The sequence below is a fragment of the Perna viridis genome, chromosome 3, assembly GCF_037379345.1.
Source record: "Perna viridis isolate PV_CMFRI_1.1 ecotype Kerala chromosome 3, ASM3737934v1, whole genome shotgun sequence".
NCBI classification, from domain to species: Eukaryota; Metazoa; Mollusca; class Bivalvia; order Mytilida; family Mytilidae; genus Perna; species Perna viridis.
In genome coordinates, this window is record NC_142447.1 from 13,402,799 (window position 1) to 13,415,489 (window position 12,691).

The window sequence follows — 12,691 nt, forward strand, 5'->3', positions numbered from 1 at the left end:
CTTTCTTAACAAAAACACATATGTTTTGTTCATCTTATTTTATAAAGAAATGATTACCAGAAAAGTAAAAGAAAACTTTTTTTTTTGGAGTGGAGGGGGGGGGGGGCTTTTTACTTGGAAGGCTTAGAGGCTTACTGCAAAAACATTGATCATTATTAGGGAACAAATCCTCCAGGGGATCCAGAAGGGCGTATAATAAAACTCCAGAGGCCTTACAGCTAAATAGCTAAATAGCCTACACATGAAATTTTCATATGTTTCAAATATACGAGAAAATATGTTTTAGACCACTATGGACATAGATCTATTTTTGCACATCGCGAATTGCATATTTTGCCCAAAGTAAAAAAATATGCCTTTAATGGTTGAAATCGTTTGGGGAAATATTTGGTCTCCAATTATTTTTAATAAAAGATCAACATAAAATAATATCTTGATTGAAAACCTGTTTTTCGTATGTTTTCATGGTGGTCCTAAACATTTGATAAACATAAGTTGCAATTTTTCCTGTGTAAGGGGAATCGATGAAGCAAGGATTCGAAAGGCAATCAAAAGAATATAATCAAAGAATAACGATTTGACGGTGAAAATAGACACATACAACCAAAAACATGAAATGACAAAACAAAAACAAACAAAAACAAAAAAACACGTGTTCAAAGAGGCATTTCGCACACCTCTAAAAAACTGAACCAGTCCCAGCAACCTGCTGTCCAAGGACTCTTTGCAAGTAAATACCTCCACCAAGACTGAGTTTTTTATTTTGTTTTTCTACTAATTTTGAAGGACCTACAACATTTTGAATATTTTTCTGCAATCACTAGTGTAAAAAATGACACATCAGAAAAATCTCATGAAGGAAATTGTTACTAATTTTGTGAAACCACGGTTCAAATATTATTTTAAAACTTGGAATGGTTTTTATTACACAATAATTCAGTATTCAGAGAAATGTCATGCTAGATCTTTTATTGAAAGCAATTGATTGCATGCTCTAATCTACACAATAAACAAATACGCCATTCAAACCTGCCACTCAAATCTGGAATGGCGGAAAACAACAATAAAATGCTCGAAATAAATATTGTTTTTCTTTCTTAACTAAAACCAGTCGTACATTCTATTTTGCAATTACATTGTATAGAAAGGTTCCAGTTTAATGTCGTGTGAGGCATATTCTTTCGATCACAAAATTTAGACCGAACTCAAACATCAAAGTACTCATGTACTGAGTCAATTGATATCGATAGTTTGAATTTGTACACCTCAAAGAAGCATCATATTGAAATAATAAAGATAAGATAGTGGAAAGAACTGGGTTGACTCAAACATATCTAAACAAAAGCTTGTTGTATACAGTTAACACTGAAGTCTTGGATCTTAATTCACCATTCTGATTAGGAATGACTGTCAAATGATCTTTAAAAATCACATTTAAAAGCACGTGGTATCGTATAGTAGAGCGTCAGTTTGTATAAATAGTTAGGCCCGTTGTCTGTTTACACGGAACATATAGATATGATTGAACATGTGACTGCCTGACATCCTGCATAATTGAACAACAAATTACTAGTTGATCTTTTTTCAGTTTTTTTAACTTTTTTTTCAGTCTGAATTCAATTTATCGACCTCTTAAAACTTAAGCCACAATCGTTGAAATCAATCCTGTCGTAAATTATATGTGTACTAAACATACCTCTTAACTAGCCACAACTATTTCTTTCAAAACTACAGCTCCTATGTGTACTGGGCTTATTTTCTGAGAATCAAGTTCCATGCAGAGACACGTACATTGCAATGAACTTCGAAGTCTTAAAATATTATTTTAACTATAAAGGTCTAGATCTGATGAAGGAAACACTGGTCGTGCACTTTTAAAGTCTTTGGAGTAACCAGAGCTCTATTATCATATATAATCCTCCACACACTTGATTCTGAAATGACATACAGTTCATAACACACGTAGATATTCAGCATCATTCTTCATATTTCTATATAGGATTGAGGACTATTTATAATCTCATAAGGTTTTCATTCCTAAATGAAGATTAAATGGCTTGTTATGCGTCTTAGGATTTGTAGCCCCACAACTTAAATATCGACAGTGAACGACCGGTCAAAATTTATTGGACGTTCTTGGGCCGGTGTAGAATTCAATAGGACACAAACTGTCCCCCTTTACATGCTAATAGCACCCAAAGTTTTGTTTTCATTTTCAACACATTGGACCATCAAGTCATGTCTAAGTTCTAATACATTAGATAAGACACATGCATTCTTATTGCACAACTGACATAGGACATGAATTTAATTATAATTTATAGAACTTTTTTTTTTAATGAGAATATGAAATGCGCCAGTCCCACCCCAATAAATATTGACCAGTACCCAAGAGGTTAGCAAGCAACTCTTTATAGTAGACCCACTGTAGTAAGTCGGTGAGCATGTTCAATAAACACTTCTACAAGGTAGGGCTTGGGTAGAGCCATGGAAGTATAATATCTAGTCTGGATATATTTCCAAGGTAGAACTAAAGAATTGATGATTGGGTTTTTTTAACGACCTTGAATACCAATACAGGTCTCTCACGGTCGATGTTAGCGGGTTAGTAGAACCAACTGGTGTTGGTGGCGGAGCCCAGCCTTCGGGATACCTAACCGAAGAAATCGGTCAGAGTATGTCCTACTAGCGGCTGGGCTGCTGTGTTGACGCTCTGGCCTACTCCCAGACCCCACGTGGGTCCGAGAGCGTTTCCCCACTCTAACTGTTTGGGAGTACGTCAACGTGTAGAGTGAACTAAAGAATTTTCCTCGCGGAAGTATATATTGAGCACGATGTGCGCATGCTCATCGACTACCCCACCGTTAGCATAAAAGGGTTTATTGGATCATTGTTAATTCAAACCAAATAATCGGCATAATCTGTTCGAAGTAAAGGTGATTTATATTTGTGTGTTTTTGATTGGCGCAAATAACATGAAATTAACTTTCATATTTCAGAATTACCTGTATTTGCATTTGAATCTTAATAAGGTATGCCGATATGTTTTCTTGCGGCAGTGTACGAGATAAATGCAGGTACTAACAAGTTTTACAAATCTAGGCTTTTGCGACTGCTATATCAATTCCAATCTTCGATCAAAATTGACAAAAAAAGACATAACAAAAACAAATACAAATAAAAAAACAATTTTATTTCTTTATCCGTTATACGAGAGGTCGATTTTTGTCAGTCCAGTAGAGTACACAGAAGAGCAGAATAAATAAAATGAAATTCTGTTAACGTATTATGTGGACGTCTTGGCCATCATATTATCGGAAGCCGCACATCAGTAACATTAACTTCATATTGGTATTGAGTCTGTAGGGGAACAGACATGCAGAGAAGGGTATTACAATGCAGTATTGTTGGTGACGAAGTGCTTTCCTTCTTTGACGGATTACAACAGAAAAAAAAAAAATAACTTAATAGATGTTTATTTTGTGAAGTTTGCATTAAATAATTCTAAATATACACATTAGGTTAGTTGTCTCACTTGATCTAAATTTAGAATTTAGAGTAGTTGCTCTTAAAGCCCAGATACAATAAAGCTAACGAGAATCAGTCAAGTGAAAATAAAACTTTGCAATAGTAATATCACATCATTTAGAAAGAATAAATTAAAAAAAAAATATAGAGAGATTTCCAAACAGTTATCAAAACATTTTACCAATTTAAATGAATCAATAATTACAACTGAAATTGCTTTGACATTTAAGTAACGAACCCAAAGAAACAATACTAAAAGATATAAAGTGAAAAGAGTCTGAAAATACTAAAAAGTTCAAGAGCAACATTGTAGTTATAGTCATTTGTAACCAAGGTAACCACTTATGTAATCAAATCTGTTAATTCAAGAACAAGATGAAAGAATCAAATGATGAAAGCTTAAAATATACTCAAATCATTTAACTCAATTTGTCATGTCAATGAGATTGAAAATTTACTTATTATGACAAAAAAATATCAATAAAAGCCAAATATACTAAATCATTATTTTGACGAGAATTTTATTACGAAGGCATTTTGTCGTACATGATGTATATGCTAAAAAGCATGCAGTAACTTGTGCTATTTACTCTATTAATTTTGCATAATCTAAACTTGCTCATTTACAACTGAAAGATTAATTCACGAAACTTTCAGGAACATACTGTCTGAAATTGTATCATTCTTTTGTGCGATTATCTTAAGCCAGAGTCCAGGGTTTCGTGAATTTTTTTGTGTAATTGTTTTGTTTTGTTTTGTTTTTGTTTTTGTTTTTGTTTTTATTGATTTCGTAACCCATTTATATCCAGTTAGAATCGAACCCCAAATTTTGCAAGATGGTTCTTAAAGATCTTAAGGCTTTTTTCGCCGAATCTTGGTTTTCACAAATTCTCCCCCCCCCACACGTTTTAATTCTTTAACCCCCCCCCCCACACACACACCTTTAACCTGAAATCCTGGACCCGCCATTCTAAACATGCTGCTTCGCCGTTTTTACAGGTCCACCACAGGAGCTTACTAGTCCTTGTGCTAAAAGGTGCCAGTATCAAAACATGGATGTATTAAAATATAGTGCATTTTCTTTTTGCCTCTCTACAAACTAAGTCTTGTCAAAAGATATGAACAATGTCTTATAAAATAGAGCAAACATCACACTGTAAGATGAAGAACTTTTTTAAAAGAAAACCTAACATAATAACATAAAAATGTTCAATTGAAAAGGTTGGTTTCATGAGTGCAAAACGAAAGTGAAAGTAGGGAAAATATGGATACTTACAGTTCAAGACTACTTTTCTATCCGATCTTCGTGGGCTCACCCTATTTTCTTTGAGGGAAATTATTTTTTCACATGTCCTTAGAAATGCTACATAAGTGTAAGTTTAATTGAATCAATTTAAATTTTTTTTTTTAAATCCTAAAAATATGCACTTCACTGTAGAAGTCTATGGAAAAATTAATACGATACTGAGACCTAAAACCTTGCAGGTAAGATTAACCGGATAAAACAATCCCGCGAAATTACCACGATATTTCGAAGTTAACTCCCTTTCTCTGTTTACGTTTTCAGTAGTTTCCGGTAGGCTGTCGGTGATGCATCATGAATAATTGGCGATGGAATTCATTCATTGTTATGTTTTCCTGATTATTGTTTTAATTGATACATTCTCATCATATTCACAGGGAAATTATGGTGAGTATCATTAGCTTAAAGTGTAACGTTTGGCCGTTATAAAGATAATAAATTCACATCATCCTTTTGTTTCATCTTCCGCAAAGGTGTGAAGATAATTTGCGATCAATGACAATTTATTTAATTGACTTTTGACCAGTCCTTTGAGAAGTTTTTGTCTGGTGCGTGGATATTTATCCAATTTAAAATATAAAAATTATAATAAATTTTAAGAGGGAGAAATGAGTTGATTTATTTTACAATACACAATATTCTAGTGAAATATACATGTACAAGTGTGTACATTTCTGTACATGCTCTTGTACACAATGTATTTATTTATTAAGATAAACAAGCTCATTATCAAGGAGTAGATTTGCTTATTTGATTAGAAACTTATGAAGTTAGTATGTCAACCATTTTAAAAACAGGTGAATTTAACAGAGAGTACTTACTATACATACATGTACAAAATGTACATCTATAAAATGTGCATGTACTTGTTTTGCAAAACTAGGTTTTTTTATTCTTCAAGTTGCAAAGATTGACTTAAGATTTTTTGATAACAGAAAGAGCAAAATATCTATTTCTTTAGTTAATAGATCATATACAGTTGTTCAGAGTTAAGCATTTAAGTTTAAGAACTATTAAAATCATAATGTTCTTAAAATTGTCTGCAAACTTTTGAAACAGTCTGTATAATTTGTACCATACATACATATAAATGTGCACCCTGAACTTTGAGTGAATGATGAAGTTTCAAAGAAGAAATTAAATACATTTGTACAAGGTACATTTTGCAGCTTGAAAGACATGTTTTACATCTTTTATACATTTGTAGTTAATTTTTTTCCAATTTCAAAAAATTACATGAACTACAATTTTCCACTGCTCAGGCTGTTGTATCTTTTCTTCAAAGGAAGATACTGTTGAATAACATCCTAAGACAGGCATCATCAGTACAGTACAGAAGTTTAATATTCATCATAACAATTTGATCGACCAATATGTTTCTACATGTACAAAATGTATCTCACAAGATATTTTCAATTAACATGACTGCGTCCATGTGGCCATCTCACATCGACCTAACTTGACCTATCCAGATTAACTCATATGCAATCCTTTGGCAGTTGGCCTTACCCACAGAAGCACCTGATTTCACTCAGGACTGTTTTTTATAGGTTCATATTGTAAGTGCTTTACATTTTTGTGTGCTGTTTTCCTTTTTTTTCAGTTTTATACTATTTTGTTGTTTACATTGAGTATCACAGTATTTAGAACATCTTTTCAAGTTTGAGTTTAGGACATGTTCTTGATGTCTGTATTGTAAGGAGGATGATCATCATTTAATGATGCTAACAATGCTTTGGTATTTTTTTACCAGTAATTATTCAGAATTAAACAGTTTACATAGTAAAGCAACTTTCAAAGCTTGATTTTATGATTTACTTTTATTATTTAGTCAGTGATCTCCCCAGGGCCATATACAATGTAGTGTCACATTATGCTATAATTTTATCAGGATGCTATCCAAAAAGAACTTCCCATAGAGTCCAATACAAATATGATGCTATAATTTTTAGATACAAGCTGCTTTATTGAAATTCAGGGGTTACCAGAACGGTATCTGTAAATCTTAGGGAGAATACTGTTTAGTTATTGTTATTCAGTTCCAAAAGATGAAAAATAACTTATTATTTACATAAAATTAAGTTTGTAGTGTAACAATTTATAGCAGTCAGCATTTAATGTATAATATATTGTCCATTTCTGTATATGGACAAGTGTATATTACAATGAAGTTGTACTTGTCATTTTGAATAATTGATTTGAAACAATTTAGTTAGAAATAAAATGTAAAATGACAACTGTCAAAATTTAATTGGATAATTGAAATGTTCCTAGGGTTACAGAGATATGTACATGTATATATACTTGTCATTTTCTATTCAAAATTAGTCTCATAATTTAATAAAACCAATTAAATCTTGTAACTTTAACAGACTTATTTTACATTCAATGTACAATGTACAATTTTTTCGTACATGTACAGTATCTCTCTTTTATTATACATTTATTTAATTTCATAAAGGATGGTAGATTTCAGTAAAATGCCACCATTTTATTAGCGTGAAATATATTTATTTCCTCTTTAAGTTTTCAGAGAATCACACTGTAAGCAAATTAATAATGCAGAAAGTATAAAATAGCACATTAAAAGGTTTTTTATTATTATACATGTATAATGTAAAATTTCAACCACAAAGGCTGGTTTGGCCAACCTTAACATATCTTCAAATGATATTGCCCACTCTGGTGTTTTGATTTTGAGTACTGTCTACATGTGTATGTAGGTAGGCATGGAAGTTATATCTTTAAACAATACAAGGATAGTACATCCATAGAAACATGAAATCATAATTAAATTTATACCCCCACTCAGTGAGTTGATGGGATTTGTGTATTTGAATCACTTTTTTCAACTATTGGTCCGCCTATTGTTCTGTCTGTCTGTCTGAATTTTGTTTTTGGCAGTCTTCGAAATTTAGACCAGCCCACCAGCCAATGCTGGTAAAAGTAGGGACAGGCTTGCAGAAATTTTGCTTACAAGCCAGTGTATCCTATACATTTTGTTCAGTACTTGTGTTAAGTGTCAAGATAGGCCAGTTTGAAGATCCATCTTTTTTTCATGTTTATTTGATTAAAAGCAAAAACAATAGATACTAAAAATGTATATGTAGATTATGGCATTATTCATGTATCTTTTGTTATTGCTTTTAATTCTCATTTGTTTGACAACTCCAGAACCGCAGCAGTTATCTGGATCCTGTCCATTTTTATTCAAAATTTTCTGTCAGTGTTATGGCATGCTGTTAAGTCATCGATATACATCTAAGGCCTTGATTTAAAATCAAAATCTGCCCACTAGTCAAAGACTTTGCTTACTGTTGCATCAATCATTTATGGGAATATCTAAAAATCAATTGAATTTGAAGGTTAATCAGAATACTTTATCCATCTTGATGCCAAAAAGTAAAGGAAGTGTGAAATATTTTCATTCTGTTAAAATCACAAAGTGAATTACATTTATCATGCAATTTCATGCATTCATAGATTTATTACATGTATGTGTGAATTGGTTATATGATTGCTTTCAGCGTTTTTACTGAATGTTTCAAAAAATTGATACAGTATACTGAGTTCTGGAAATGATTGACAAGTAGACAGTCACAGACATACTTGAAAGTTGTGCTAGAAGGGAAAATATCTTGTTGTCACTCAATGAATGTGTACATGTTTGTGTTTTTTACTGGAGAAATGTGTGAAGGCATGGTACATGTAGTTTAAGTATTTTTAGGGCACTGAACCATCACAGGTTATAATAAGGGGCATCCCATCTTGAACTGAGGGCAATTCATACACTGAAACCTGCAATAAACATCCTTCACCCTATTATTGTATTGCAAAAGGATCCTAAATGGGTGTCAACACAACAGGGATACATGTCAACATGGTAATAAGTTAAAGATGATTAATTTAATCTTGAAAGTTGGATTTGGCCATCTTGGGGCACATTGTAAAAATTTTGATAAGGGCAGCATGGTGCTAGAGGAAGATGAAGGCATGATGCAAGTCAGCAACGCCATTCTAAATTGATCTAGGGAAACCTCTACATGTACACATGTACAATGTACATGTGCATTTAAGTTACCATTAAATCAGATATTTGTACTGACCTTTTCCTGATGTTGCCAGTTAAGCTGAAATTTTGTATGTAAGGACCTAGTCACAGATCTAGTGGTATGGGGATGTCCTTTTCATCTTTTTTAAAACATTCTGTAAATTTTGTATACAATTTTAGCAATTTGAAGTTATGATAGCTTGGAAACCCCCCTTTCTAGATAAATCTTAAAGAAGTCAGGATTATTTACCAGTGCTTATTGTTAATGAAAATAATTATATTTTTAGGTTAGCCTTAGGAGCTGTGTTATTCTTGTCAACTCCGTGCTTTTTTTATATTCATGGGAAGAACACAAAATACTATTACCTTAAGCAAAAATAATAGTGTTCAAATGTACATGAACAGACAATAATATCATACTGATGATAGAATAACTTCTGAAGTAAATATGGCAAAAAACTAATTTTGGACATCTTTTATTGCGAAGAACACACCACCTGTGGGGAGACATGCTATATATGTATGTTTATTTACATATAAGGGCATGTTATAATAAAAAATCTTGATATTTTTATGTATATTGATGGAAATGAAATTGACAGATATTGATTACTATCAATAGCTAAGGTGTAAAAAAAACTTGTTTTCTCTATATTAATATTTAAAGTAGTGTCTTACTTTTTGGGGTTCAAATGATTGATTTTAGGTCATGGATATGTGTGATAGTTTTTGGTGTTTTAGATATATTCACGACCTTCAAGTACATCCATGAGCCCAACATACCATTGTGTTTATTCTAAAATTCTGACAAAATTTTATTTGTTTATCTATGACAGAGTTCAAGATTTTGTGAAAGTACTGCAATTGAATAATATTTCTAAGTCAAACATCTACTTAATAAATTTGATAAGACAACAAAAATGTACAGTTCACTGAAAGCAATATTAATTACTTTCTATCACTCAGATCTGTATTTGATTTCAGTGAAAATTTGAGAAACAGTGAGTTTGCTTGTGTTTTTTTTTTTCTTGTAGCTTTTCAATGTGAATCTTAAGATATTGTCTGTGACACACTGTGTCGCTCAGGGTGTTATAGAATTTTAACATTTTAAAAAGAATCTTGAAGCACTTTAAAAGTACAGACTTGGATTAGAGGGGCGGAATGTATTGTAATCAGAATGTTGCACTAGATATTTAAAAGGCTGTCAGAAATTTGGAATACATTGTATCATTAAAAATTGCTCTATTCTCAACATACCTATCCAAATAGTTTCATTTAGGTTGTGTCCTAGTACATGTAGACTTTTATTATCTTACCAATAATTTAAAATCACTTTAAAAGTACAAGTATTATGGATCATATGCAGTGATTGTGATAATATACATGTAGAGGGGTTCATGTACTTTAATAACATTCCAGATGAAAATTGAATGCTGAGCAATGGCCTACTGGATTTGGGAGATCATTAAAAATGGACTATTCTCAAAATATTTATCCAAACTACTTCATTTGCTGTGTACTGGTACATGTCTTAGTAAACTTAAAACATTTGAAGTATAACTTAAAAGCACTTTAGAAATACAGTAAAACCTGTCTTATCAACCACCTGTATTTGGCAAAAACTTTGATTAAAATACCCCTAATGCTACATTGTACATGTATGTAGTGCATTCTATTTAATAATACATGTAACCTGTATATACATTTAAGAACCGCCTGTCTTATGAGACCATGAATTTGCTCCCCTTGGAAGGTCAATTTAGACAGATTTTACTGTAGTGTGTATCATTTAATGTTTTATTTCTCTTTCCAGGTCAGTCATTTATCAATGTTCCTAAGATTGTAAATAGTAATCAAAGAAGTTCATATGAATTAGTAAAACCGGTGCTTTATGGAGATGGTAAAAAGCTTGAGAATACATTTGACAAGGTATTGGTACACCTAGTGATAGCATAAATTGAAAGTTTAGAAGGTTGAAGTTCATTGATTTCAATAAATCTGTTTTTGCGGTATTGATCAGGAAATATACGTATGTTAGTCTTTAAAAGTTGCTCTGTACTTATCTGACCCATACATTCACTTGTAGATAGTAGCTCTAGAGCTCAATGCTGGATCATACTTGAATAAGCCTTCTCCTTGATTAAGGTGGTCAGATTGTACATGTGACATGGATAGAGATTGATATAATACAGTTGGAAGTATAACATTTTCTGAAAAAAATGCAGTATTCCATGAAAAATCAAGTGGTCTGAATAGACTTATGACACGACTGTATATTAATTTGATGATTTAGTTCTTGTTTGAAGTCTTACATGTAAAAGTGCTATTTAGGAGTTTATTAACCAACTACCCAAAATACGTTAAAATATGTCAAAAACTGACCAACTGATATGAATTCAAATCAGGCATCTATATGGGGCCAATATGAAAAAAGAGGGCCAATAGGGCATCATAACTTCCGGTCGTTTGACACCGCGATTTTAAGTTAGAATTGGATTCCATGAACTTTGATCATCAGGACTAAAAGCTGCAGGAACACTAAAAAATCCTCCATTTTATACAAAAAGGATATTTTACACTGATTAATGCAAATAAACCTACATGTTCTTGGTAAAACATGAAGACAATTGTTCTACATATCATCTAGTTGAATTGGTTGATAAAATTGTCAATAAATGTGTAATTTCATATTGGCAATGACTCGGGACCAATATGACTGCCTCGACCAATATGACAGACCTCAAACCTATAACAGGTTCAATATGAAATTACATATTTATTAATATATATTATTAAACTTCTTTTATGCCTTTCATGAACAAAGTTTGGCAGGTACATGTATATTTTAATCTTTCCCTTCGTCCATCCATTCATCTGTTTATTTGTCTGTCAATGTATCTTTTCAGCACAGCTGCTCCTAAACTGCTTAATGAATTTTATTAGAATTTTAAGCATCATATGCAAATAATCATGAATGAATTTAGGGACTGGAAGATAAATATTGTTTATTGCCTGAAAGGGAGATAATTCAACTTAAGGATTTTACATATTATACATGTAACCTCATAAGCACAACTTTTCCTAAACTGCTCAAGGGATTTTGATGAAGGGTGTTACATGATTTACATGTTTACATGTTAGTCTACTCTAAGCAGGGTGTATTATCTTTGTGAGCTTACTCACAGAATTTCTAACTGCAATCCAGAAGGTATTTTTGGTTTGGGTACTTTTTGAAAAATGAACTTCTTGTTGGTGTACGTACATATTAACACACACTTGTATGTTTCATTTAAACTTAGCTATAACACAGACTGAATTATTATGCAGTAGCTTGAAATTTTACAAAGCTATTTACAGAATGAAAATTTTTATTGACACTTACTTTTTTCTCATAATTTTTCAGACACAGCATATAGACAAAGCCACTCTTATATTTGATGCCTTTCATAAGCATTTTGTGATAGATCTATATTTGAATAGGTAAGTTTAACAATATTTCATTTTTAAAGAACAGGGCCCAGTTTCATAAAGAAATTCATATTGAGATTTTCCTTAAATCTTTCCTCATCTCAAATTTTTGACCAATCAAATCATTTGAAATTGAAGATTTGAGAAAAAAAACTCAAGGAAAGGATTTGAGGAAAATTTGTATTTAAGTTATTTTATACATTTTGTATTTGTGTGCATTTTACTTGAATTAAAAAAAAGTGCAATTTATTTGAAATGTACATGTATTTTCCAGGTTCATTAACACCTTAAGTAAAATTAAGTTTGGTTGCTTACAGCTACACGTACGTGATATGCCCACA

The 12,691-nt window shown here is 31.9% G+C and overlaps 1 protein-coding gene across 3 annotated transcripts in view; it reads left to right on the forward strand.

Annotated features, from left to right (window-relative positions):
- The first annotated feature begins 5,062 nt into the window (after positions 1 to 5,062).
- Positions 5,063 to 12,691, forward strand: part of LOC148621080 (disintegrin and metalloproteinase domain-containing protein 12-like) — a 37,956-nt gene continuing 30,327 nt past the window's right edge. For all 3 annotated transcript variants that reach the window (XM_088575119.1, XM_088575120.1, XM_088575121.1), the window contains exons 1-3: positions 5,063 to 5,218; positions 10,696 to 10,811; positions 12,286 to 12,362. In XM_088575119.1, the coding sequence (XP_088431245.1) occupies positions 5,140 to 5,218; positions 10,696 to 10,811; positions 12,286 to 12,362 (272 nt within the window). In that variant the 5' untranslated portion in view covers positions 5,063 to 5,139. The remainder of the gene's footprint in view (positions 5,219 to 10,695; positions 10,812 to 12,285; positions 12,363 to 12,691) is intronic.